The 27,373-nt window shown below is 32.6% G+C and overlaps 1 protein-coding gene across 2 annotated transcripts in view; it reads right to left on the bottom strand.

The window, feature by feature from the left end:
* Positions 1–26,388, bottom strand: part of LOC144375101 (semaphorin-3A-like) — a 268,754-nt gene extending 242,366 nt beyond the window's left edge. The window contains exons 1-2 of one of the 2 annotated variants that reach the window (XM_078038659.1): positions 25,833–26,388; positions 23,144–23,207 (exon numbers count right to left, since the gene is read on the bottom strand). In XM_078038659.1, the coding sequence (XP_077894785.1) occupies positions 23,144–23,189 (46 nt within the window). In that variant the 5' untranslated portion in view covers positions 23,190–23,207; positions 25,833–26,388. The remainder of the gene's footprint in view (positions 1–23,143; positions 23,208–25,832) is intronic. The other variant, XM_078038658.1, reaches the window with a different exon arrangement.
* Between the last annotated feature and the right edge of the window lie 985 nt (positions 26,389–27,373).

Raw genomic sequence — 27,373 nt, 5'->3', positions numbered from 1 at the left:
ATTCTGCTTAAGTAGGCAAAGTACATCTTCATTAGCACTTTTAGTCCTATTAATAATTCTATGGGGTAGATACTACTGTTAATCCCAATTATAGTAAGAAAATTTATATGATACCTAGTATATAGTAAATAACTTGTAAACAGAACATGGGCAACTTGAATTAACATTGTTCTTATTCATTATACCATTACTGCTTTTTTGCTCTGAAACAATAAAACCAGAAAATGGTTTGTAATTCTTTACACATTTCTTATTATCATGGTATTAGTCCAAGGTGGCAGTGTATTTGCATTTTAATATATTTTTAACACACATTTGTACTGAAAGTCCACCAAGGAAAATTATTAAAATATGTAATATACTCCTGCAAAAGCTTGTGCTATGACAAGACATAGGACCATCTCATCTAGAAATGCTCCCCCCTCATCCTCTCTTAAAAGTTGACATACTTGGGCTGGGGTTGTAGATCAGTGGTTGAGTGCTGGATTCAATCCTCAACACCACATTAAAAAATAAATAAAAATTAAAATTTATGTCCATCTACAATTAAAAAAGTATTTTTAAAAAGTTGGCATATGATTTTCAGACAGAAATCTAGAAAAAAGTTAATATAAAAATAATAATTATGTAATCATATGGGCCTTTAGTTAACAAATGACATCAGTGAGTCCAACAAACCCAAAAACTTATTGAGTAATTAATAACATTGGAAGAGAAAACCTTTTCTATTTTAGAGAATAAGATGTATTAAATATGGCAGGCAGTTGAGCTCACATGTGGCATAATTGGATATATAACAGTAACTTCTTGAGTTACTTTTGCAGTTATAATTTGCAGTAAACAGAAGTAATCTGTGATGTTATAAAAAAGGGGAGATTAAAAAGTAGTAGAATAAGCAAGAAGAGATGAGTAAGTGCAAAGTTGAATAAAGGAATGGACAATGTATTGTGTGACAATGTTTTTTTGAGCTATTTTGCTATTTCTACATCCCAGTACATAGAACATTGCCTATCATATAGTAGATGTTGAATAAATACTCATGAATGAATAAATTTTGCTAAAGAAATTCAGATTTACTGAATCATGGCTGTAAACGACAAAGCAGAGTGACATAATATTAAAAGGACAGGTAGATGTGAAACATTATGTATCTTGGATGAAGACAAATCACAGAAGACAAAAAACAAAAATGAAATGTAAGGGCCCTAAACAGAATTGAACCCCCAAAAGTCATATGTGGTCCTCAAGCTGCCCATGGAATATATGGTTGTTATGTTCAGGTGACAACTGAATAAGGATTGAAATCATTAAAATTATTAGTCCATACCATACCCAGGGCTTCCTTCTCAACACTGGGAACAGTAGTCCATTAACATGCTTTATAGATTGCAATCACAATTTAATGGGTCAGTGATCTGTGGATGAGCCAAAATCTGTACTCTACATGACTCAGACATGGCCTGACACAATAATACTTTTTAGTAGGAACATTTGTTATTGAAATCTAATTGAAAAGATTACATTGACTCTCTGGAAATTTGAATACTAAGACACAGAGAGTTGAAAAGGCAAACACCAGATATATAGAAAGAAGGTTATAAGAACAATTCATGACAGTAAAAGTCATAAAAAGCAGAAATTATGAGGTAGAATGGAATACAGAAGAATTTTTTAGTGGTGTTAATAGAATAAGAGAAATGACAATCATCTGCTGCAGTTTTTTTCTGCCATTCAGATAGACAGTTTGAGAATTTTTAGTGTCCTCTTTTATTATTCATAGTTTAGTGGCATTCCAAGAGGATATGATATAAATTACTATAAAAAGGACCACAAATATTGACATTATTTATTGAAATGGCTTAATTTTGAAATGCATTGTAGTGATTATGTCAATGTTCTGAAACTGAAAATAAATGAAATATACATGTACATTTTAGGCTAAAACAAAGTTGAGTCATTTGTTTGACTGTATTTACTATTTGCATTCTCATATATTATATGACCATATCTCACTCTCCAAGTGTATTGTCTAAGAAAAAATAGAGGTGGCATCAACTCAGATCAAAGAGAAGTCATATGTAAGTGGAACAAAATTCTGAATTTCTACATTCAAGCCTGATGTTCAATTAGAAAACACTATTTCTGGAAAAAAACAAAGAAAAATAAATGAACATGTAGCAAGACAAAATAATGTTTCCCTTGAACTATTATTACCTACATTCAGATGCACTTTTTTTTTCAGAAATCAAACTAAACCTATAGGTATATTCTGTCCCTTTTTATTCATATAGATTACGATGTGTTTACAAACTCTGGTTCTGTTTGTAACCTGCATGCTGATATAACAACATGTTTTCTATTGTTTTAACTTTTAACACTTTAATATTTTAGATATGCCAAAAAGTAAAGGCACCCAGGTATTTTTATAATAAAATAGCTAAATTTGCATAATGTTGTTTGCTTACATAAATAAAAATAACAGCAATATTACATATCTTTATAGAAGTATCAAGAAGAAAGAAAATTTATACCATCTTAACTTGCAAAAGAAATAAATGTATGCTTCTAATAAAAATATTGCATTTTTTAATCTAGAGGAAAATAAATGACTATCTAGTTATGAAAATTATTAACTTTATTTTAATCAATTTGTGTAATTTTATAAGTACATAAGATGATTAATGGAATGGAATTATATTTCAGCATCTTATGAGAACAACTTGAGATACTTAACGTAATACCTAGCAGTTCAGAGTATATATGAGCTTCTCTGTCATTTGTGTTAATATTTTAATCTGAAGATTATCTTCATTATGAGATTAATGGATTTAATTTTATTTTCTTGAGGATTAAGTTGATATTGCCCTATATACTACAAGAGTAGCTAGTATAGCCATGATCATACATGAATGTCACCTGACAAGCTTCAAAGATGTTTAGGCTAATATAGCACATTCTGCAATAAGATCAGATTGTGAAACTAACATTCATAATGTTAAGACAGAAGGATTTTCCCAGAAGCTAAATCTTTGCTTTAAAAAAAAAATCATGTCACTGGAATAAACTACAATTAATCAATAACAAAAACAATAATACTTTCTTTGGAAGTATGATTAAATACTGCAGTTAGGAAGCACAATGACATTTATTTATTAATGTACACAATAAAAATGAGCTCAATTTTAAAAATAAGATATTATTTCTTATGAATGACTAAAACTGGAATAACTTTTTGAAGGTTCTGAGTATAGAAAATATCACCCTTCTTATTAAAGAGTTTCATATTTAACAAATTTTAAGACCTAAAGCTCTGTCCCCACCCCCACTCTGGCCCTACCTTAATATAAAAATAAAGTTTCCTTGATAAATGAGAGTTCCAGCAAGAAAAGAATAAATGAAAAGAAAGAAAATGATAAATATAAGTGTCACAAGCACATTGCAATTTCAGTTCTCAGGACGTAAAGATGAATGAGGCTTCAGGTGAAAACAGCTTGGTTAGCACAGCCCTGATCTAACTTCAGAGGGTGAACACTGCTTGGCTCTCAGTTACAATGACTCATTTCCTTGTAATGATAAAGCATTTTTATACATGCATTGATTTACATCTTGCCCATTTTTTTATTTATAAAGGCTTGACATTACATTTAAGAAATCAAAATGATTTTTGTACCATATAAAACACAGAAAATTAAACTGTATATACAGTGCAGCTACTCAATTTCTCAAGATGCTTAATTATACATTCACAGTGACTTTAGAAATGAATTTTGGGAATCTTTTCTTGCCATGTTTTTAATGCTAATAAGCTACACAACAGTAAATACTGTGACTACATGGATAATGTAGAACGGGTCATTGTACATTTTTTTCCCTGCTATTTGCTGAATTTGATATATGTACAAAAAATTTTATATTGCGTTTTTGAATGTAATAAAACAACTAAAAATTATTTTAGGGTATTTTCAATAATGTAATTAATTGGATTTCAAATAAGTGCTTATCTGTGTATTAAAATCTCTGAGAATATGTTCAGACTTTCCATGCATTTAAAATTAAATTATTGGATCTCCTTGACTGGGTACAATTGATCCTCATGAATTGCTCTTGCTGCATAAAGGGATTTCCAAGCTGGAAACAGACAGTGTGTGGCTTTATGTTTGCCAAGTGTTGCCATCTTACAATCTTGACTGTTGAAACAATAACATTTTGGCTGCTTTTATAACACTCATTTAATGTTTACAGTTTAGTAAATGTGCATTTTTATAAACAGAGGGCTTACCTAATTAAACTGGACCAGTGTAAGAACTAGGTCAATGTATTGTGAACAAAATAATCCCAATATGGTTGGGTTATGGAACAGCTCAATTTTGCTCATTGAGTTCTATCGATTTTTGGCAGAGAGAAAAGAAAGAAAGAACAGATGGTGAAAGAAAGAAATTGAGCTGCCGGTGATGGAATACACTATCACACTGAATTATAAAGAATGGTGCTCCAATCCCCTGAACAGTTATTTCAATTAGAGTACAAAATCAACATACTGCTAATTTTTGAAGCAACAGAATGTTTTCAACATAAATGAACATAAGATTCAGTTTCAAATTATGGTGAACGAGTACTAAAATGTGACACAGGAGGGGAAAGATAGTTTTCTGCAGCTGGCTTAAAAACACAGATCATGTATTTATTTTCCTATTTGATTGAGAATGGAGAGAAATTTGGACTTCTTCATTCACAATTTGAATGTTCAAATCTGAGAGACTTTTAATACTTAAAAATAGGTGTCTTATCTGTAAATAAATATATTTGTCCTGACAGATGTTAGAGAGGATTCTACCTTCAAATAAACAGTCACTAGAAAAAATATTACCCTTTTAAAAATAATAATATAAAGATCTCAATTTAAAATAATATTGAAAATGATTTTATGACAAATTCAAAATTCAATCATTTAAATGATTAATAATTTCCCCAAACATTTTCATGCATCAGAAATGAAAATCTCAAGTTAAGAGACTTGTATTAGGTTTGGAAAAGAATAGGGCAAAATAATTTTATATTGGTACCTAGTCTATAATTTTTTGTACAACTTTAGATAAAATCTTGAATAACTAAATAATAGTTGTATGCAAGATTTATAAAAATATGAAAATTATAAATGAAAACAATATAATTTTTACACTTTGTTTTGATAAGAAAAAAGTATCATACTAATAGAAGAACAAAATTTGAGGGGGGTTGGTACCAGGGATTAAACTCAGGGGCACTCAAACACTGAGCCACATTCCCAGCCCTATTTTGTATTTATTTAGATAAGTGGCTTAGCACCTCACTTTTGTGGAGGCTGGTTTTGAACTCATGATCCTCCTGCCTGAGGCTCCCAAGCCACCAGGATTACAGGCATGTGCCACCACACCCAGCCAAGAAGAACAAAATTTTAATACTAAATATTTTTTAAAAATTTTAGCCAAACAAATATAGGAGCATAATCAGTTTGCAGGATTTTTTTCTTTGCCAAATCATGAGAATAACAATTTAAGCCCATATCAAACTGCTTCACCCAAGTGTTAAAACAACAACTACAAACAAAAATCCCCAAACAACAGTCATTAATATATATGTTCACTGGAGGAGGGAGAGAGCTGAATGATCAAAAGCAAGAGATCAATGTACTTTTCAAATTTAATACCCACTCTTTCCAAATTTTGAATCTGAATATGTTTTATGAGTTACCAATTTGCTTTTATGAAAACTACTTTTTATATATTACTTTTTGCTGTTTCAGTAAACTTTGTTATATAATGACATATGATCAGCTGTGCAGTACTGGAAAACTATACATTATAAGCCACTTCAAAAAACAGAGGTTTTCTTTTGTAGAAATTTTATCATATTTTAAATAGAATGAGTCTTCTTACGTAATCCTAATTGTTCATTTTAATATGTAGTCCATGTGTTTAGAAAAGATTTCAATTTTATAAAAGATTTATCAGTTTTAGTGTTAGTGTGTATTGTAGGTGAGGAAAAGAAATCTCTAAATAACTTCCAGGAACAGGATTCTGTAAAATATTTATTATCTTCTAAATAGCAATAACTTAGACAAAGAATTTTTAAGACTGATTTAGTAATTTTTTTAAAAAGCAATTTTTTCCACTGTACTGAGAATGTACAATTGCACAGTTATAGCCTCTGAACTATGGCCTCTCCTGATCTTGGGGAATTAGCTCTTCAATAAGAGCAGTGATCTAAAGTATTCAACAGACATGAAAATTCTAGCTTTTTTTCCACTATTTTTTTCAGATTTGGACTTGGTTTCCTTATCAGTAACGTCATGGAAAATAAAGTCCACTGTCTAGTGTTGCTGCAACAATTACATGGGGTAATCTAGTCTACACAAAAATCTTAAAACTGTTTCTGGGCAATAGTAACTAGTCATTAAACAATGATTACTGATATTATTTTTATCATTGCCACTATTTACTGTAACAGAAGCAAAGGAATTATTTCTTAAGTACTATTTTTAAAGATAATTATTTCAAACTCCAGTATGTATCAGCAGTAGAGAATTCCAATCTTCCTCAGTAAAAAAAAAAAAAAAAAGAAAAAAAAGATTGACCTTTAGCAGATGCTTCACTGTTTTACCTAGTCCAGTTGGGCATCCCAACTGCCTGCTTTCCCTTGCTCTGAGGGCAGGAATGTTCATTACTAGAAAGTATATAGGCAGGGATAGGAACCAATAGACTGTGTCACTTGGTACATTGGTGCAAGGGCCAAAAACTGGACTTCTCTTGTGAACACATTCCATTGCCTTTTTGGAGAGTCATCTGGATGTCTTAAGGCAAACAGATAAATTGCTTTGGTTATCTAAATGATAGCTGACAAATGTTACAACTGTAAGCTTACAGAAACATTTTCATTTCTTTTTATATCATTGCATCCATTATTTTGAAGAAAACAATCTGAGAAACATTGCATCAGGTGGATGTGTACTATTAAAAGCTTGATATGTGAAATCCAAATGTCTGGAAGTAGGCACAGAAGCAAACTCTGTTTGAACCTTGCCTGCCCCATGAAAGAATGCTCTGAAGTTTTATAGCAGTTTTTATTTATGGTCACAGTGATTCACCAACACTAACAAGCATTAAATTTTCACAGCACTCCTATCACTTTATTTGGCATGGTACATGGTAAACATACTGCAGCTAAAAAATGCAAATCTGAATTAAACTCCAATATTTTTGTTCTCTAAAAACATTATTTTTTTGTGTTTACTTCTTCCATTTTTAAATAATACAATATATTATTTCTTGGATTTTAGAAATTATTTAGGATGTTGTCCTTATATTTCAGTAGATACAAATCCTGGTACAGAATGCACATTAAAAGGTTGTTTTGTGGTATGTTGTAAATGGTTGGGGCAATTTTACATAAAGGTTCCAATTAGTGCAAATAGTAGGAACTTTGAAGAAAAGGACCAGCCATGTCAAAAAAATATTATCCAGACTGGAATAAAGATCAGAGGGGTGTAAATATGTTTTCTATTGGGATTTCTACCACAAATGGTTCTTTCTTCCTGTATTTAATGCAAAACATACCATGAGTTTGATGTATACCTATCAAAAAGAAAAAAGTCATTTATTATCTACCAAGATATATGATTATAGAATTTTTTTTATGAAAGATGGCATGGGAAACCATTAGGATTCCAGATTAATCCTCTAAGAGTCTGGAACAGTGGCATAAAAGTAGCTTTAAAATCCCCCCAAAATTAATGGTAGAAAAAAATCAGTTCTTATAGACTAAGTAAACATCTTAAAATCTAAGATGTAAGAGTAATTTGTAAGCAGCTTAAAATATTCCTCTAAATATTTAACAAAACTGTCAGATCTGATGCGGAGGGATTCCTAACACCTTCAGTTTGTTCAGTCACATTTCCAAACCACTCTGACAACATCAGTTTGTGAATTGGAAGCAAGGACTTTGATTAAAAAAAAAATCAGAAAGTTCAGTCTGGAGTCATTTATCCTAGTAACTTGAATGGAGTTTAGTGTGTGCAACATTCAATTTTAGTAGTGAAAATAAGTGACTCTGGAAATTGGAAGAATAGTGTAATCTAAGCCTTCTTTCATTGTTGCATAATAATGTCTAACCTTAGATGTTCAACTTGGGGTACTTTATTGGTGCTCTCAAGTTTCTTGGAAATATATTTAGAATCATCTGCTATTATTAGGAACACCAAGGGAAAAAGTTGAGAAAATGCTACTTCAAAAAGTAAAAAGGACACGATGAAGCACTTTCATTCACATGAAGTTCATTCTTCTACATGAGTCACTTAAGTGAAAGTAGTCAAACGACTAGACCTATAATCCAGGGGAATGCCTGTAGAATTGTGATATTTGAAAACAGAATGAAAGGAGCACCAATGTAGAGCTTTAAGAATCATATTTGGATTCATTGCGCATCAGAATATATATGATAATAAATCAATGTAGACGTGAGCTAGCTGTGTTTGATTCTTGTCAGTTGTCCATGCATTATAGTCTCCTAAATGATTGTGATGTAAAGTTACCATCTCAGTCCTTTAGCTACAGCATCTGCCTTTCGTTGTCACCTAAACTCTCTTTTATTTTCCTGGGCTAAAAGAAACCATATATTGTTAAGCACAATTTTAGTAAAACATGGAATTTAATGAGATTTGGGGAACAGGTTATCATTTAGTAATGATGATAATTTTATAATAAAAATTATGATTTATATATAATATGTATACTACATTAGCTTTTTATAAAGTACATTCAGAAAAGACCCCATTTAGTTATGATTGTTATCCAAAAATTTGATATTCTCTACAAACATTTAAATGATTTTGCAGTTTAGCTGTTTCTCATCTCAATGAATAGAGACATAAGAAAAAAAAATAAAGCATATCTTTTCTAGTTTGCATTGAGAATGAATGTCAAAGTTGAGCTTAGGTCTCCCTGGTTACTAAAACCATGTTCCTGACTACAATGCTCTAATGTTTTCAATTAGATTGTGGTTCCAAACTTGGTGCCTTGCACCTAAAATGTACTCAAACATGTACATTAAAAAAACTATGATGACAATTTTTAAAAATTATTTAATCATTTCCACTGGGAGTGACTGGTGAAAGAGGAAACAGTTATGAAGTGTCTTTTCTGTGTTATGCATTATGAGCTCCAAGAAGTCAAGTTCTTGCCCATGGTTGTTCAATTAGCACCTGAACTGATCTGACACAATTTTGTTAAACATGGCTACACAAAGAAGACCCCTAAATATTTCATGAAGTGTTCTCAATACTTTCTCTCCTGCTTTTTATTTATTCCTTCACCTATAATGTTCTCCATCCTCTGATCCCCACAATGCCTGCCAAAATATTCTTTGATGCCCAACCTCAAATGCTTCATTTCAAATAGCACTTTCTTGATCCCTTTTTCTACTATGATGGCTCAGTGTTCTGGATTCTCACAGTTCTTTGTTGGGTTACATCACTCTTGGAACATTTTCCCAATTATGTGTTTCGACATACTTTACCTCTTCCCCACTGAATGTAAGTTCTTTTGAGGATAAGCCTTACTGATCTGTGTGTGATCCATAATTTATATTGCACTGCATGGCAACTTATTAGTATTTATTAGAGAAATGATCAAAAATGATAACAGTTATTAATCATTGACAGATTTACAGAATGGTCTCCTATTGCCTCATAGTCTGCTGCTTTTTTCCATATAGAGTAAAACTAATTTTCTGTTTCACAGATATGTTATATAAATTAATGCATCATGGTTTTAGACAGTGAACTTCATCTAGAAAGCCCTCCTCCTTTCCATTTTCAATGTTAATGAAAATATTGAAATGTTACATATCTTTATAGGCCCAGGGCAATTTTCACTCCCATGAATCCTACTTTCCTCATGCTTAGCAGCATAACATAGCATAATTAACAAATTAGTGTAACTTCTGGACATCATAACATTTTGTTTTATATCTGCATGATGAACCAATTTGCTCTATCATATTCCCATGATATATTGTAAAGTTCTTAAGAACAAGGATCAATTCCATGTGTTTTTTGATTCCTAGTAATCATTAGTGTGGTTGATTCATAATCATACTTAGTAAATCTTTGTTCATTTAAAATAGGTTTTAATTTTTTTTTAAATCCTAGATGATTAAAAGAATAACCTGAAGCAAGAGTGAAGTGAAGTGGAGATATATAGCCAGAGTAATCAAAGCAAAACTAAGACCCTAGTATAACTGCTAAAACAATGCACCTACACCTCAATTGAATGGTTTTTATTCCTCTTCTAGCACCTTTTTTAAAAATGCATAATTTCATTTTGTAGTAGTGAAGATCAAGTCCAGGGTCTCTCACATGCTAGTTAAGCACTTGGCCACTGAGCTACCTTCCGAGCCTTCTAGCACTTTTCACACGTGTAGTTTTCTTGTTCTCTGCTTACCTCCTTTCTTCCTGACCATTCTTTGCCATCACTGCAGGAAATAAGCTCCAAATCACAGCTGGCATCTACCTAGTGGGCTATGAAATTATTCTACTTTAAAAAATATTATATTTTTTGAAAAATTAACCCAATGACATAAGAAACCTTAAACTGTCTAGGCTGATACTGAAGATTAAGATCCTTCTGCAAAGGGACTGCATCTTTTGTTCCTGTGCCAATTTTTTACAGATTCTGGACCAGAATATACTTACTGATTGAAAAAGGCATATCCAGCCAAAGGTTGGATGCTATTTATTTTCTTTATATACTGGCAAATTTTATTTAGAAACTTATGATGACTCATTTCTTCAGTCCTTCAAGCAAATATGTTGGAATTAGTGAGTTTTTGTTTTACTATAGATTTTTTTTTGGGGGGGTACCAGCGATTGAACTAAAGAGCACTCAATCACTGAGTCACATACTCAGCCCTATTTTGTATTTTATTTAGAGACAGGGTCTCACTGAGCTGCTTAGTGCCTAGCTGTTGCTAAGGCTGGCTCTGAACTCGTGATTCTTCTGCCTCAGCCTTCTGAGCCAGTGGGATTGAAGGCATGCACCAACATGCCCAGCAATACCCATAGATTTTTTTATGAGCACATTGGCAGTACAATGGAACTGAATTCAACTTAACAGAACATGATTTTGTGCCTTTTCTTCATGGAAAAAATGGTAAGATAATGCTTAAAAATTCACATTTGATTTATTATATTTTGATCTATTTTCTTTCCCTCCTCAAATGTGTGTGTGCCTGTGTCTGTGTGTGTGCATGTCCAGTAACACTACTTTAAATTTGTGTCATTTTAATAACAGGCTTTACATATAGCAGCTGATAAAAAATATTTTAAAAGAGGCATGGCACCATCATATTGAGACCAAAAGTTTCATTGTTATGAATTTAAAGAAAGGAAAACATTTATTTTTATTATATCTATTTCCTTTTCAAGGAGATTTGATTCAGGGTATATGTTCAAAATTTATGAAATGTTATGAAACATATCTAGAGACATATACATACATATAAGTAGAAAGGGTATATCATAGGCAAAAAACCTAATTTATACCATGTTAAAGGAAAAATGGAAGGAATCATTTATTTCAATGAAAGATAAGTACAGCCACACTAAAACACTACCCTTGGTGAAAGTCGTTTTTTAGAGATAGACGGATGTAATTATGTCTAACTTCAGCTACTTACATTTTAGTAATTACTTAAAGAAAAAAAAATGCCTTTGAATATTGTGTCTGAAAAATATAACAGCACAAAGTAGCACTATATTTTACATTTATTGGATTTTACTAAGAAAACACTAGTAGTTTTATGAATTCATCGCTGATTATTTTTACATTTAAGTTACTATTAAAAGGAAAGTTGCTCTTTGTGATGTGGTTATAATTTATAACCACAGACAGTCTAAGTTTTTAAGCTAAAACTGTGCCTCACCTTCACATATCATTTACATACACTGATTGCTTCCACATGTCTGGCATAAGGTAAAATAGTTTATGAGCATTGTAATACAGCTAAAGCCACAATGAAATAAAATTCATCTTTGTCTAAAGTACCTCAGAAATTTATTCATGCTGGTGCATAAGTGTTTTTAAAAAGAATTTTGTCTTCCAGAAAAATCCTTTAAAAGCCGCCTGTAGTTAGTGTCACCTCTTTTCCTGACGTCTAGATTTCCCAGTCTGGTTTCCAAGTGTCTTCTGTTAGACAAAAGCCCCTTTAAGTTACCCTCAACATGTTCTTCATTCTATTTACTAGCTTCAGACTTCAAGTTTATTTTCTTGAGTGACTGAATATCCTCTTTCCTGCAAATGGGTTATTTGCAATCACAGGTGGTTCATGGAATTGGTCAGAAAGACTCAGACTTTGTATCTACAATGCTTCATTCAGACTCAGGGACATATTAAAAAGGAATATTGTGCTAATTCCTATGTGGATTCAATACTCCTTAAGTTGTCATGAAGCATGTTGTGTCTTCATGGACCAAGTCATAACAAAATAATATTCAAGCAGCTATTACACCATCGGAGAGGATATGTTGTAAGTACAGGAGCAAATAAAACTCGTCATTTCCTGGTTATTTCTACTAAATATTAAATGACTGACTTTAGTTCATGTTGAAAACATAAATTGGAACTTACAGTCTGTGAGATGCAGCTAACATTTTCCTTAAAAAACAGGTGCTTCCTTGCTCCACCTGGCTCCGAAAGAATTCACAGCCAGAAGACCTAAAAATTAGGTCTCCTTTCATCCCCATCTCTAGTTTTAAGGTACATTAATTCTATTAAAATTACACTTTTGAATAAATGCATAAAGCAAGAGGCCTATAATCAGGACACTTAGCTTTAGATAAATGTATGATGAGGGACTGAAAGTCTAATGCTAGAGTCAACTATTTTATGTCATCAATTGTTTACTGCAAACACTATCATTTTACAAAGCTTTCTCATATCTTCCCTGACTAGCTAATGTTGACAAACTTCATGTTTTTAAACATTCATACTGCTATGCCATGTCTTTCAAAGAAGCAAGTCACAAATACATGCATGATTTTCTTTGCATTATCTCTATTCATTTAATTCACAAAAAGTATGAGCTGGAAAATACATACATGTAAATCTACCACAGATGAACTAAACACTGTAATCCAATTATTAATATTCATGGAATTAATATATATTGACTATTTCTTTGCATCAATCACTGATTGGGTACCTTACCCAATCATTGTTGCTAGAGCCATAACAATTTTCAGGAGATAAGTAGTCTAAAGTAGAGAAGAAGGACCTAAGGTTGAAAAAAATACCAGTACAAAGTCCTCACACCTAGGAAGTGCCAGAGAAAGTTCAATGCTTTTAGTACTCTGCTAACACTACTCTTATCCTTGTAAAATTTTTGTTTTGATTGTTGAATTTCAAAACTGTATTAATTTTCAAAAGGCTAACAAGTAGATACTTGGTTACCATAAGCACAGTACAACTTACCATTCAACAATGATAAGTAACAATAGTGTACTTTATCAAATAATATATATTGAAGTTGAACACATGCAATATGAAAGAACATGCAATTTTATTCTCTTGGAAATATGAAAAGGTGACAAATCTGGTCCGGTAGAAATATTCAGCCATTATATCCATCCATATATAAAACTAAATTATTTTTTAAAATACACTGAGTTTTGAATAATGAAGGCTCCATATTCTATGGGTATACTCAATATTTAGACTGAGATCTGTCCTAAAGGAACAAATTACTCTAGCATCACTAATTTTACTTCCTTATATGGAATTTACTTCAAACAGACTCTTTTGAAGTTAATTTCCTGATTTTTGAACAGTTGTGAACAGAACTGTCATAGAGTAGGTAGTTCTTTCCAATTTGACAGCTAAAGAGAAAAGCCAATAAGTGTTAATCTTGGTGTATGAAACAAGAATGGACAAAAAAGACATTGACTCTCACTTGCTAAGCACTTCATGCATGGGGGGGGGGAGGGGAACACCCAGAACATTCTTTTAATTATTTGCTCTCATTTTGTTATGTTGAAATGTTTCTCAAGTAGTTGAATGAGGGGTTAAGCAACAGAGAGAGGATGCCTCTGTGTTAGACTGTGCAAAGAAAATCTTAATTCTGTGCTGAATAGGCACCTTTGGAAACAAAAGTCAGAGATTCTATTGAACATGAAGATCACGCAGAGAAAGTAAGAGACTCCATGGCTCTGAGCCAGTGTGTGAAAGCCTAATAGGGAATTGGAATGTTAGGAATAGTTGCTTTGTTTAATCACAGATTCCAATTACATCTAGTTAGAATTCAGGATGAAGGAGTGAATCTCTGCATACCAGTCCAGGAGAAGAAAAATATCCATTGAAAGAATTATGAACCCAAATTATATAGTTAGTCAATATAAAGAAAATAGTCACCCACAGTGTCTTGTTTTCCTAACATAGAAATATCCTGCTAAATAACAGTATATGTAGGACTCCTGATCAAAAATTCTAAATGTATGCTCTGCCATGAACTTAAGAAATTTGAAGGAATTAATGTGATATAGGATATTTTTAGATAGGCAGCTATATACTAATTGTCAATCTTTTGTTGGATTTTAAAATTTTAGGCGAAAGCATAAAACTCTTCAGTTTTTAAAGTGTGACTTGCTTTTCTGTAGACTCATGATAATATGAGTTTTATGTACATAAAAACAAGTTACATGTCCATGTGTGAAGTCACTGTATCCCAGATGAATACGTCATTATCTGATGGTAGCCATTTGTTTCAGAATCTTGCTTCATGGTCTCAGAAGATGACTTAATAACTCATATAACTCAATACTTGAAGGTAAACTCCTAGTTATCTGGATTCCAAAAGCCTCGCTTGGCTCACTTCATTTAAAAAGTTATTATCATCTATTCGCTTAAGTTTAAACACTATAATCTCTATTTGAAAATTCTCTGCCACTTGTCCATATCTAAACTGGCTTTTCAGCCTTAAATGATATTTATTCTAACTAAACATTTTATTAATCTACTTTATAAATCTTCAAATGAATCTAGTGTGTGCCATGCACTTAAGTCTATCATATGTAGGGTCTCACCTGTGCGTCTTAGTCCTCTGACCTGAAATGATTATCTGCCACCTTCTCACTTATTACTTAAGCTGCTTCATTCAAGAAGTATTTAATGAGGGCCTATTATACACAAGACTCTCTACTTAACTTGACTATAAATATAAAATGGATGCAGAACAGTTGCGATATTAAATAGCTGACAGTCTGTGTCTTTTCCTCTCCCAGATGCTAAATTTCTTTAGGACAGTTGCTAGACCATGTCTCCTACACCCTGCCTCTTGGAAAGCCTATCCAGAGGAGATACTCAAGTAATGTTTATTGGAGCTGAGGGCATTAGTAAACCACCAAGAGGCTGGGAAGTGTGTCATCTTATGGAAGTGCTCCCAGGAAGGAAAGGCTGTGGAGAAGAAAGTGCAGTCATGGGCATGATTGGGGGTACAAGGTGAAGAAATCCTCCTGTTTGGGTTATTATCAGTATTGTCTCATACTTCTAGTTGTGGAAATTCCAAAATTTATAGTTCCCTAATTCTCTGAGTCCTAATCTGTGCTTAATCAATTAATTAACCAAACTAACATGTCTATACTTTCAACATAGCTCATCTTCAGCCTTTCTTCTGCATTTCTATTATTATTATCATTATCATTATCATTATTCAGGCTTACTTCCTTATATATGAACAAAGTCAGGGCTTTCAACACCTAGACTCTGGTTAATCACTTTAATAGATCACATGAAGTAGTTTGGGCTTTAATCAGTAGGAATTTAAAATATGAGAAAAGCATAATTAAATTATGAATTCCAGAAAAAAATTATAGCCTATAACAGAAAGAATTAATGATTAGAGGTTGCTGTTGCAGTAAAGGTCAAATGATGACAGGGGCCTGTTCTCACCTGGAAGACAGAACAGAGAAGATTTGAGTGACAGACTCAAGAGGTAGAATCTATAGGACACTGAGGCTGATTAAATACGGGGTGGACCAGTCAGAAATAAAGGGACACATGCATGAAATTAAATGCCAAGATAACCTCATTAAGTAATTGTGTATTTTATTTTGCTCTGCTATAGATTGTTTTGCCAAAAGTGAAATGAAAAGTTCTTAACCTCCTCTCAAGAGTCACATAAAGATTTTGTTTGTTTGCTAATTTAGGGCCTAAAACCTTTTGTCATTTCCCCAGGGAATAATTCAGAGAATATTTTTAAAAGGATAGCATTCAATGGGAGTTATTTCAATAGACCAAGAAAAATACTGATTAAAGATTAGTATTTTTGGGGTGTGGGGAACAGAATCTTTTTTCTTTTTTCTTTTTTCAGGTAATATATTTCAAACCTGGAAAGGCAGAAGGTGATTGAATTGAAGGATTGGTCCTGTTCACACTTTGTACCCTGGAGGTGCAAGGCTCTGAGGGTGGAAACCTCATGTATGCTGTGGAGGCAAGACCCTAAGTGCTAGGGCCTGAAGCCAAGTGATGAGGATTCTCAGTGGAAGGAATTTGAAAGGTACTTCTGGCAATGTCCCAGAGTAGCCATGACTGAGCAAGACAGGGAATGAGCTGAGAGCAGACCAAAATACAGAAGGTGCGCTGGGAAGGTCCACTATAAAGGACAGAAAATAATAATCCTCCTGAACAGCTGGGGATATGACATCAAGCAAAGTGAGACCCCCTCCTAAGACCTTCCTTACAACTCTGTGATCTGATGGGTGGCATTCCATGTTCCATAATTTCAAATTAAATGTAATATGATTTAGAAAATTGCAACAGCTTTTCTTGTATTTGAGTATTATGGATACACATAATCATACATATATACTAAATATAAACCCATCATATAGGTATTTCTTCATCTAAATTCAATTCAGTAAGTACAAGGAATTCCAGAAGTGACTTTTTTCTTTTTAGTTTGTGTTGCAAGATACAATGAATCTACAACTTCCTCTAATATAAATATGAAATGTTCCAAGATTTTACTATCCTGTTTGTTATGAAACTAATTTTTTTATGAGCTAGAGAAACATACTGAATGATGAAGTACTATGTAGGTAAAAATATATGTAGTATATTAATTTATATTTAAAGATAGGAATCATATAACAGGAACACACAATTAAAGAGACATTTTATTTCTGGATGCTCATTGTATGAATGTTATGGATATCATATATATATATATATATATATATATATATAAAATACACCTTTATTTTATACAACTACATTTTTATGTGGGGCTGAGGATCAAACCCAGTGCCTCACACGTGCTAGATGAGTGCTCTACCACTGAGCTACAACCCCAGCACCTGGATATCTTCATATTAAAAGCGAATATGGTTGTAAAATAGGAACTGCTCTTTTCACAACTTGCTGGTAAATTAACAAATTAATAAATTAAAGCAGAATAAATAAGAGTTAACTAGGAAAACAAGAAACCATCATTCTATATCACTGTATTTCATAATCTCAATGAAACACAATGGGAGTACTTTCTACATTGAATAAACAGAATACTTTCCTTTTTTATTTGGTTAGAAATGAGCCAGGTTTGTATGTTTTGTAGACATCCAAAGAAGAGACAGATAAGCCCAAATGACTCTGTGACCACTGTGGAAAAGTCCTTCTAAGTGTGTGTCACCTGTACTTCTTGATCTAACTTTTTAGGCAAACTTCTACAACTACATATTAATTATGAAGTTCCTTGTCTTCTGTGCTGCAATTTTAAGTGATATAAATTATGTATATTGCATTGTGAAAACCAAATCAAAAGAAAAGTTTTCAATAGTGGCAATCACCACTTTTCTCCACATTTGCCTTCTAAAATCCTTCTTTGCATTCAAGGCCCACCTTCCCTGTTCCCCATTTTACATGAGCCCTAAACTCTTAGCAGATATATCTTCCTCAGAAGCCCTTTTATATTCATATTATTTATCTAAAAATCTATTCATTTATGAATAAATGTGACAAATGACTTATGTGACTTAATGTCTTATACATAGAATATATATAGGAAATATAAAGTCTATAGAGCTGATAAAATGTAGTTCCATTTAATCTAAGTCTTAAAGATGTTTCTTGAGATTTGAAATTCAAAGGGAAAACTTAATGCTCCTGACACATATCATGAGGATCCATAAATATATATAGCTTGGATTGACCTAAGGTGTAAACAACTTTATTTTTACTTTGCTTGAATATATTCTTAAGGATTAGGACTAGGCCTACATCACTTTTACTGCCATTTAATAGTTATGATTGGTACACAAAAATGCAATCGATGATAGCTGTTGTACTGTTCTTTCCTGCTATTTTTACCTTTTGACCAGAATAACAAATATTTTTTTTAAAAATTTTCCATCCATATTTGTAAATTCCTTATAATACAAATGTCAGCCCACAGCCCTATAAGTGGCTTAAGGAAATTAGGCTATTATCCTCTTCTGTCTTCTTAATAATTTGAGATCAGAATCTAAATCAAAGAGTTCAACCTGTATTTTGTATATTCACATTTCAGCCAGATATTCTTTTGGCTATTTCCTATCACATTTACTTTTCTGAGAAAGAGCTCTGAGGATGAAAAGGCTGAAGAGGGAAATGGGAGGTATTACCAGGCTTTGGGGCAGGAAGACAAGGGAAGGAAGAAACTGACTTGGAGATGAGGCAGCAGGCGCTGTGAGCAACTGTTGCCCTTGGTAAGTGTGACAGAAGCAGCAAAGGAAGTTCTGAAATGCTGCATCTTAGCAAGCTGTCAGAGAGCAAAGCCAGGATTCTCCCAGAAGTGGGGACAATGAAAAATAGTCAGCTGAGATTGTTCATTAAGAATATGTTCAACTTCATTTGGGAGAACTGGTTTTGCTACACAAACATTTCAAGTGCTCAGTGTGAGGTTAAGACAATTTTCTTTATCTTCAGCCACTATTTAGTTTTATAACAGTGTCACTTTCTTTTCCATATGTGAGTACTGCAACATAAGAGAAAAAGGAAATCAAATGTGTCCAAAGAAAGAAAGTAATTCCTCAAATTGTACCTAGAATCTTCCTGTACATGTGTATTATATTTTCCAGTTTCTGAGCTGTAGGCAAGAAAAGATGACCAGGATATTTTCTGATTCAGTCTTGGAATAGCCTTGGTTCAAAATGAGATGTGGCTTGGGGGAGATGCCACTGTTCTCACATCCTTGTGCAGCCGAAGTATCATTGACATACAGCCTCTACCCTTGCAGCTAGCAACACTTTTCCTTTCTCAACAGTACTACAATGTACAATTCACTTATAATAAATTGTTTTATTATAAATTTGCATTCCTCTTGTTTCCAAAATGAATTGTGTTTTTTAAAAGGCATATTTTAGATTTAAAAAAACCCAAGATGCATCAACTAAGTCACAAAATCAGTCAACAATGAGTTTCTGTACTAGCCTTTGAGAGTACATAGATGAAAAATAATACATAATACATATCCAGCTTCATGAACCTCACAATCTGGCACTACAAAGATGATTCATGAAAGAGTTTTACAGACTTAAAAAAAGTCATTTGATGTAGTCAATAGAACAGTTTCATTTACTATTCTGATGAAAAGCCAAGTGGGTGATGTTTGTTTTACCTAAAGACATATTTATGATTGTAGCGACACATTAATTACTATAAGTTTGGGTCAACATTGCTTCCTGTGCCACATCTCTCCAAGAAAGAGAAACCTAGAAATGCAGGTTTAATGGTTTATTCAAAAGATGACAAGACCTCCTAAATTTGTGATCCTTCTAAGTTTTAGCCTAAGCTTGCATAAAATACTAAGACCAAATTATTCTTATTTTATCAACAGAATTATATTTTTGCTTATCTTCATTCCCTAGTTCAAGTATAAATTGTATATTTTCTTATCCTGGGTTTGACAGAGTCCAGCTTTGTTACTGTTTAGAAATAGTGTGAGAATTCTCTATTTATACTGATGTTTATGTCTTGGCAATAGAAGGAGATAGTAGCTGGAGACATTCAGACTTATTTATGTCAGATGGGATTTATTGATTCTTCCATATGTTTAATTATGATGATAATTTTGAACAGGTTAAAAATTAAAAGAAACCATTGTTTTACAGATACAACTTTCTAAACATTATCTTATCTTCTCAGCTAGGTACTCTCCAATTGTAAATGGTAGCAATAATGTGCCTCAGGCAAACTCACTTCTTCCTATAACAAATGATTCAGAAAATACACATATATGTAACATTACATACCAACATACGTAATTAGTTTGCATACTAATACTCTCCTTCCATCACTCTAATTGTTGGTACCACTATGTCACTAATTAGTTTACTTTCTCTTGTAGAGATCAGACTCACATATAATCTTATTTAAGTTAAAAAATAATTTTTTTATATATAACCATTTACTTCTTCCTGGTCAAAAATGTATCAATAAGTGCATGCAAGGAACACATCAAAATCTTTAGCAAATTTCACTTAAGTAATGTATCATTTTCGTGCATGTCACATCTCATGACTCCTTTGCCAGTTTTACCAAGCACAGCCTCTACACTTTTAGGGTGCTTATCCTAGCAGCCTGTCCTTTCCAGAACCAATGAAAAAGCTGTGACAAATGGCTAGTGCCACCTATTAGTAGAAACATAGTACTGCAAATCATGATGATTTCTTTAGATAGCACCTTGGAAATCACAAAAAATTAATGCCATCCCAATCCTAATTTATGTTTACAACTGCTGGTCTTTATAAATGAGTAAAAGTTGATGATAACTTTAAAATACAAGTTTCTTAAAGCACACATCTGAAAATATGATGCAAAATTTAATACAGAATGCAATTGTGTATTCACACTAAGGATAATATCTTCTTCAATCAATAGCTTAGCATCTATTTTTGTCAATAGGGACATATATAATCATATTAATTAACCTATTAAATTTATTCCTAAAATATCCTTAAATTAATTCTTGAGTTCAGAATTTAAGTAAAATTGATCCCAAATGATATTTGTTAATTATGTTGTTTATGGGTGATCATTAAGTCATAAAATGAAGGGAAATTAGATATCACAACCTACACATCTATTTATTGGGCTAAATATCTTGGTATTTTATATCATTTATAGTAGTAGACTGTTAATTAACATGAAAATAAAATACAACACAAAAAATTAGAACTAGGAAAATTGTCTAATGTTCAGGTTTATTGAAGTTAATAATGACTGAATATCATTATTATAAGTTAATGATTTAGAGGTTTATTTTTTGGTCTCAATTACTTTCCTAAATGCTACAGTTTACACTGTATAAATTATTTTTTCAAAGTCTAATCTGTTTGGCAGCATTAACAGAGGAGCCACAAATTTGGGACTTCACTAGCCATCACTTATTCTGACCAGAATTGAATTGAATCACAAGATGTGTGACTTTTATATTATTTTTATGTTCATTTTTTCATTATTTTGCCAGCATATTCTCGTTGATTAGACAAATTAAAAGTTCTACTATTCTTTGTGTTTAAATTAAAGAACTTGGAATCAAAATCTGATGTTAAAGTTAATAAAATTTGAAAAGATCATGTTAAATAAAGATTAGCTAGCTAAATTCTAGGTGCCAAATGAATAGTGACTGTTTGAGAAAAGAAACTGCAAAGAATTTATGACTTTGTTGCTCTATGCACACGCACACACACACGTGTGTGTGTGTGTGTGTGTGTGTGAGAGAGAGAGAGAGAGAGAGAGAGAAAGCTTGTATGTGTCATTCCTTCCCCCTAACTTTCCTAGAAAGTTTAATTTTAACTGCAATAGCTAAATTTTTAATATAAAACACATTCCATTCTATACTATTATATAAATACTTAGGATATTCATCAAAACTTGTCACAGGACTTCAAGGTCATATCCTTTTTATTTTATTTATTTATATATATATAGTATATGTATGATATAAAATATGATTGTCATTTTAATCTAATAAATTTATTTGTGAAGGCTTTTTATCATAAGTCACATCCTGTAGATTGCTGAAATTATTTTCCAAGCCATAAATATCAACATGAAGATATGTATTTTAAATAGAATACATGTATGCATATATCCATATCTATACACATATCCATTTCTTTATATATGTAGTATGTATAAATAAACTCTCTTTCTCTTTCTCTCTCTCTCTCTCTCTCTCTCTCTCTCTCTCTATATATATATATATATATATATATATATACATATATATATACTATACATATAGTATATATAATTAAACACTATTTTACTAAAAATATTGCTGAACAGAAATCAAGTTCAGTAAATCATTATTTATATTAATTAGTTTTATAAACAATAATAATTTGTTGAAGAATAGACTAATAAGAAAAAACTTTTGAAACTTTTACTTCAGAGTTTTTAATTAAATAAAATTTTCTTCCAATATCAGAAAACTACATGAGAATTTTGATTTAATTGGCAATCTCATTCTCACAAGAATTAAACAACAAGACTCTAAGGGGGAAAATATCATCAAATATAAAAAGAAAGTCTTTAAAATGTCTACCCTTTATTTCAGTCTTATTTACTAAGTCCTCCCTATGAAGGTAAGGTTAAAATTATTGATTTAACCTTTGGATTCACAGGATCACCATCACATTGAGACTTGCATGTGTCTTTGATTTCTACTAAAACTGAAGCACACAATGTCATGGGAAAACCCATTACATTGAATGATGGAATATCTGTCATTTATTTAAAACCCCAAACCTATTCATTCTTGTGATTTACATAGATTTTACTGAAACCTTCATTGTATCACATATCCCAAATGAAAGATTAAATGATTTTCTAGTATTTCATAAGAAAAGTGAAATCTGTCTAGTTTTGTAGAGGAAATAAACAGTTATGTGCCATTTTTTAAAGTAGCAGCTTAACTTTTAGTTCTATTGCATACATTTAAGGAAGGCAAAAGTATCTCTGAGTGAATGTTTCTTGAGGATAATTTCTATGTGACTGCTGAGATTTATGGAGTTCTCACATTTTCTTCCCCCACAAGGATTCTAAATCAGATTGGTTCAGAGGAAAAGCCAGCATACCCCATTTTTCTAATATTATCACTTCTCCAGATGGTCCTGAGCACATCTATTCAAGTCCTTTTTCCTAGAAAGTAAAGAGGTATCTTATTAGATATGGGTGTACATTCCCAACAAAGGCTGCCTTCTTGTTTTTGCTTCTTTTTCTTTCTCATTTAATGTATCAAATCTCTTTAATCTCCTACTAGGCAAGTTTAGAGAAAGTAAGTTCAGTAATTGCATGAAACTTCATCTTAGCCACCTGAGCAATGAGAGGGTTAATGGTGGATCTTTGAAAACAAGTGACCATGGGAAATGAAGGTTGGCAGGGATTTAACTCTTCATGAGTCCTGCTGGAATATTTTTAAGGGTAATGCAGTTGATATTTTAACTATGTTTGACATCTCATTAAGGAGGAAAAAAAAGTAGCTAAAAAAAAAAAATCTATCTCCATTATAGTTTAGAAACAAAGTACTGACAATTGGCTACCAGGTGTTTGCTTTAGCAAAACAAGCTACATCCAGAGACAAAAAGGTAATGATAGACCAATAAAATGACACAAGAAAAACTGTTTGGACCACTCTGTTTATTCTTGTTGTCCATTTCACAGTTTATTTTTAACCAAACTGCCAACTTTTGGTGTATCAGTAGAATTGTTATATAGCTGTGAGGCAGTTTTGATTAAAAAAAAAAAAAAGCACAATAATTCTGATGAATGCTAATTGACCAAAAAAAAAAAAAAAAGAAAAGAAAGAAAAAAAAAGGAAAGGCTTATAATGACAGTGTCTAATATATAGATCTTGTCAAAATATAGAGCTGCTTCATCAGACAAGGTTAAAATATTTTAATTAAATTCTATCTATCTGACTTGAACGTATAGAAAAAAAAAGGTACCTCTTCTATCATGGAGAATCATAATCTATTTACCATGAAAATAAGATTATTTCAAAATAAGAAAGTATGATATTCGATTTTTATTTGATTTTAAAGTTGATTTAGCACTTTGACAACTTTCTCTAAATCTTATAGATTTTAGAATGTTTCACTTTTTTTCACATTTATGAATCTAAAATTATAGCATGCAGTCATTCACATCTTTGAGAACTAAAGTTGCATATAAACTTATACTGAATATAAACTTGAATAAAGTGGACTATTAAGAATTATTTGATGGCATCTTCTCAAGGAGAGAAAAGATGTCATAACATTAAATGTTATAGAAACAATATAAAGACAGTTATAAAATAGAAACATAATAGAGATTTAATTGAGTACTTAATAGATGGTATGCTTTTTAAAAAAAAACTTGTAAAATAAATAAAATTGCAATTTTTGCTGATGCTTAAAATCTGTTCTTCATTGGACACCCAAGAAATTATTAGACCACAAATATTTTCTAATTCAATGTATTTTTCACAATGAGTATTAAATTCAAATAAACACATTTAATAGGTGTTTAATTTCTAATCCAGAGTGTGAAAATTACCTCTCTTTTCTACTTGAGATCCTCTTTCACACTAAAGCATTCAGAAAGAGATGTTACCCATCATGTGAAAATTAAAGATTATATCTTCTGGCATAGAGCAGTGTACAGTAGACAGACATCACCACAGATATCCAATAGTTTTCTTTTACCCCATAGGCTAAAATTGTAGCATAATTGAAGCTTCTCACTGCCCCACCCCCAATTCTAGAAATCTGAGAATCCTAAGAAATCAGCACCTTAGGGAGCAGAACTACTTGACTGCAAACAGTTTAATCTTCAACTCCATTTCATAATACCTGAGTTATAGAAGTATTTTCTGATATTAAAAAGTATTATCTGGAAGCATTTTAGCATTACTTTATACATCAACCTATAAAATCTGTCTAAACAAATTTTATAATGAATATTTTTTCTTAAATCCTCAATTAAAAACAAGCACATGCATGAAACTGTAACCAAATAAAGTATCATGTAATACAGATGGGTGTTTTTTTCTTTCATCAATCTATACTTTTTAAAAAAGAAGTTCACATAAGTAGCTATGCAACTAGAGAGTAATAGCTCTTCAATTCTCATTGAAGTGCATACGGAATTAAATAACATTATATTTGAAAAGCTAGCTTTACACCAATTAGTCAAATACACAGTCTTTTGTACAATCATAACACACTGTGGAAAAACTAGTCTGTTCTCTAGTTTATGTTCTCTTGGCAAACCGTGATCTACTGCTTATGTTAAGCATCTGATTGTCAGATTTGAACAAACTGAATATTCATGATGATGATTAACCATTTAATGTCTAAAACTGAGAAAATACAATTCATCATAACAATTATTAGAGGTGAGGCATGCACATTTATAAAGAGACCATTTTTACATTAGTTATTGTTTTTAAATTTTTAAGAGAAATAAAGTCAGAAAAATTAACAGAAGATATGATCATCAGATATACAGATCAGCATGTACCAGGCATGCAGCCCTTCTCTGCAAATGTGATTAAATGTTCTTTGTTTGCATTTAAATTGTCACACATCAAACAGAAGACGTGATTTTTTAAAAAAGTGTTCAAATCATCTCAGAAAGATACATATAATCACATAGGTTTCTCAGGTTAAACTAAAGGTTTGATGGTTTGGGTTGGGAGGGAGTTCAAGGAACGAAGTGTGTGTGGCGGGGGCAAAAAGCTAGCCAAAAAAACAAAAAATAGAAAGAAAAAAAAAGATTTACCTTTGTAGGATAATTTCAGCCTTGGCACATTGTTCTTCCCATTTTGATAGTTTGCTCTTGCTGTAAGTAATACTCCCCAGAAAAGACAGACAATCCCAGTGAACCAGCCCATGCTGCAGACGCTGTAGGTCTCTGTGCTGCTTCAGTCTTCCTTCCTGTATTGTGCGGCCAAAGAAGTTCAAACAATCTGGAAACTGGAGGTAACAGGTGATTTAGGTCAGTTTCATTCATAAATGCAGACAATCAAGACCTCATGGCAACACTAACACCTCTTCTTCTGTAACAGTCACTGAAGCACAGAAACTTCAAACCCTCAAAAAAAAAAAAAAAAAATCGAGCCAGGCACCGGATAATGAGTCACAACTGTTGTGTGGAAAGAGAGAGGAAAAAAAAAAAAAAATTAACAAGGGCTGCGGCAGTGGTGCTTAAGAAGCAGTTCCTTTTATCTATGTTCCTCTGATAGCCGGTGGCCGACTCTAATCCTGCTCCCTGCTTCATTCGGCTCCGGGGAAGCAGAATGAAAGGGAAACAGAGAAAGAGAGAGAGAGAGAGAGAGGAGAGAGAGAGAGAGAGAGAGAGAGAGAGAGAGAGAGAGAGAGAGAGAGAGAGAGAGAGAGAGAGAGAGAGAGAGAGAGAGAGAGAGAGAGAGAGAGAGGGGGGAACCGTGAGCAGGAGCAGCGCGGACTTTTCCTGTACACATGTAGGGAGAGATGACACAAGATCCCACAGACAGGTTTTCCCAACACTCACTAGACTGGCTGACAATGGGAGAACAGGCGAGCTCAACCCACTCCCCTTCCCTCCTGTCACACAACACATGCAAAAAACATCTCACAGAGATTAGAGCCGGGAGCAGAACCCTCCAGCCTGTGAAAGGCATGTAGCTATAAATTTACTTCCCAAGGCAAGCGTTGTTTTATAGCCATTTTTGGGTGCAATTTTGATTAAAAAAATCTGAATACTGTTACCTACATAATTTACAATTCATGCTCATTATACAATTCTGCTGAACTTGAGTGTGTGTGTGTGTGTGTGTGTGTGTGTGTGTGTGTGTGTGTGTGTGTTGGAGAGAGAAACCTTCTCATCAATATAACTTTAACCACTGAAGGTTTTAAAGCCTTGTTAGAGATCATTCCCTCCTCCCAACAAACCCCTTAGGCTCAACCACCCCCTTCCCCTGCCCCACTGCAATTTCAGTGAAGAAATTCCTAGTAAAGCCCATTTCAACAATCAGTTCAAGACAAATATAGGTCCACTGAGAATTATAAATTACAACAGGGGATTCTCAAAAGGATACTCAAAATTTAAAAACATCCATGGCTTTCCAGCTTCTGGAATGCTCTGCCTAACATTTTTAATGCATCACATCTCATTAATTAAAGCTACTTCCCTAGTTTTGGTTTTAAAGGGCAGAGGAAGATGACAAAGTTCAAGAAAGTCCCTGCTGAGTGTCAAGGACCAAAATAAAATGAATATTTCTGTCTCTTCATGAGTTGGTGAAGGGTCACTAAATTTTCTGGGGGGCACATATACATGTATTC

This window comes from Ictidomys tridecemlineatus, chromosome 2 (genome assembly GCF_052094955.1).
Source record: "Ictidomys tridecemlineatus isolate mIctTri1 chromosome 2, mIctTri1.hap1, whole genome shotgun sequence".
NCBI lineage: Eukaryota > Metazoa > Chordata > Mammalia > Rodentia > Sciuridae > Ictidomys > Ictidomys tridecemlineatus.
The sequence above is the reverse complement of the archived record's forward strand: the minus strand, read 5'-3'. Positions and strand labels throughout refer to the sequence as shown.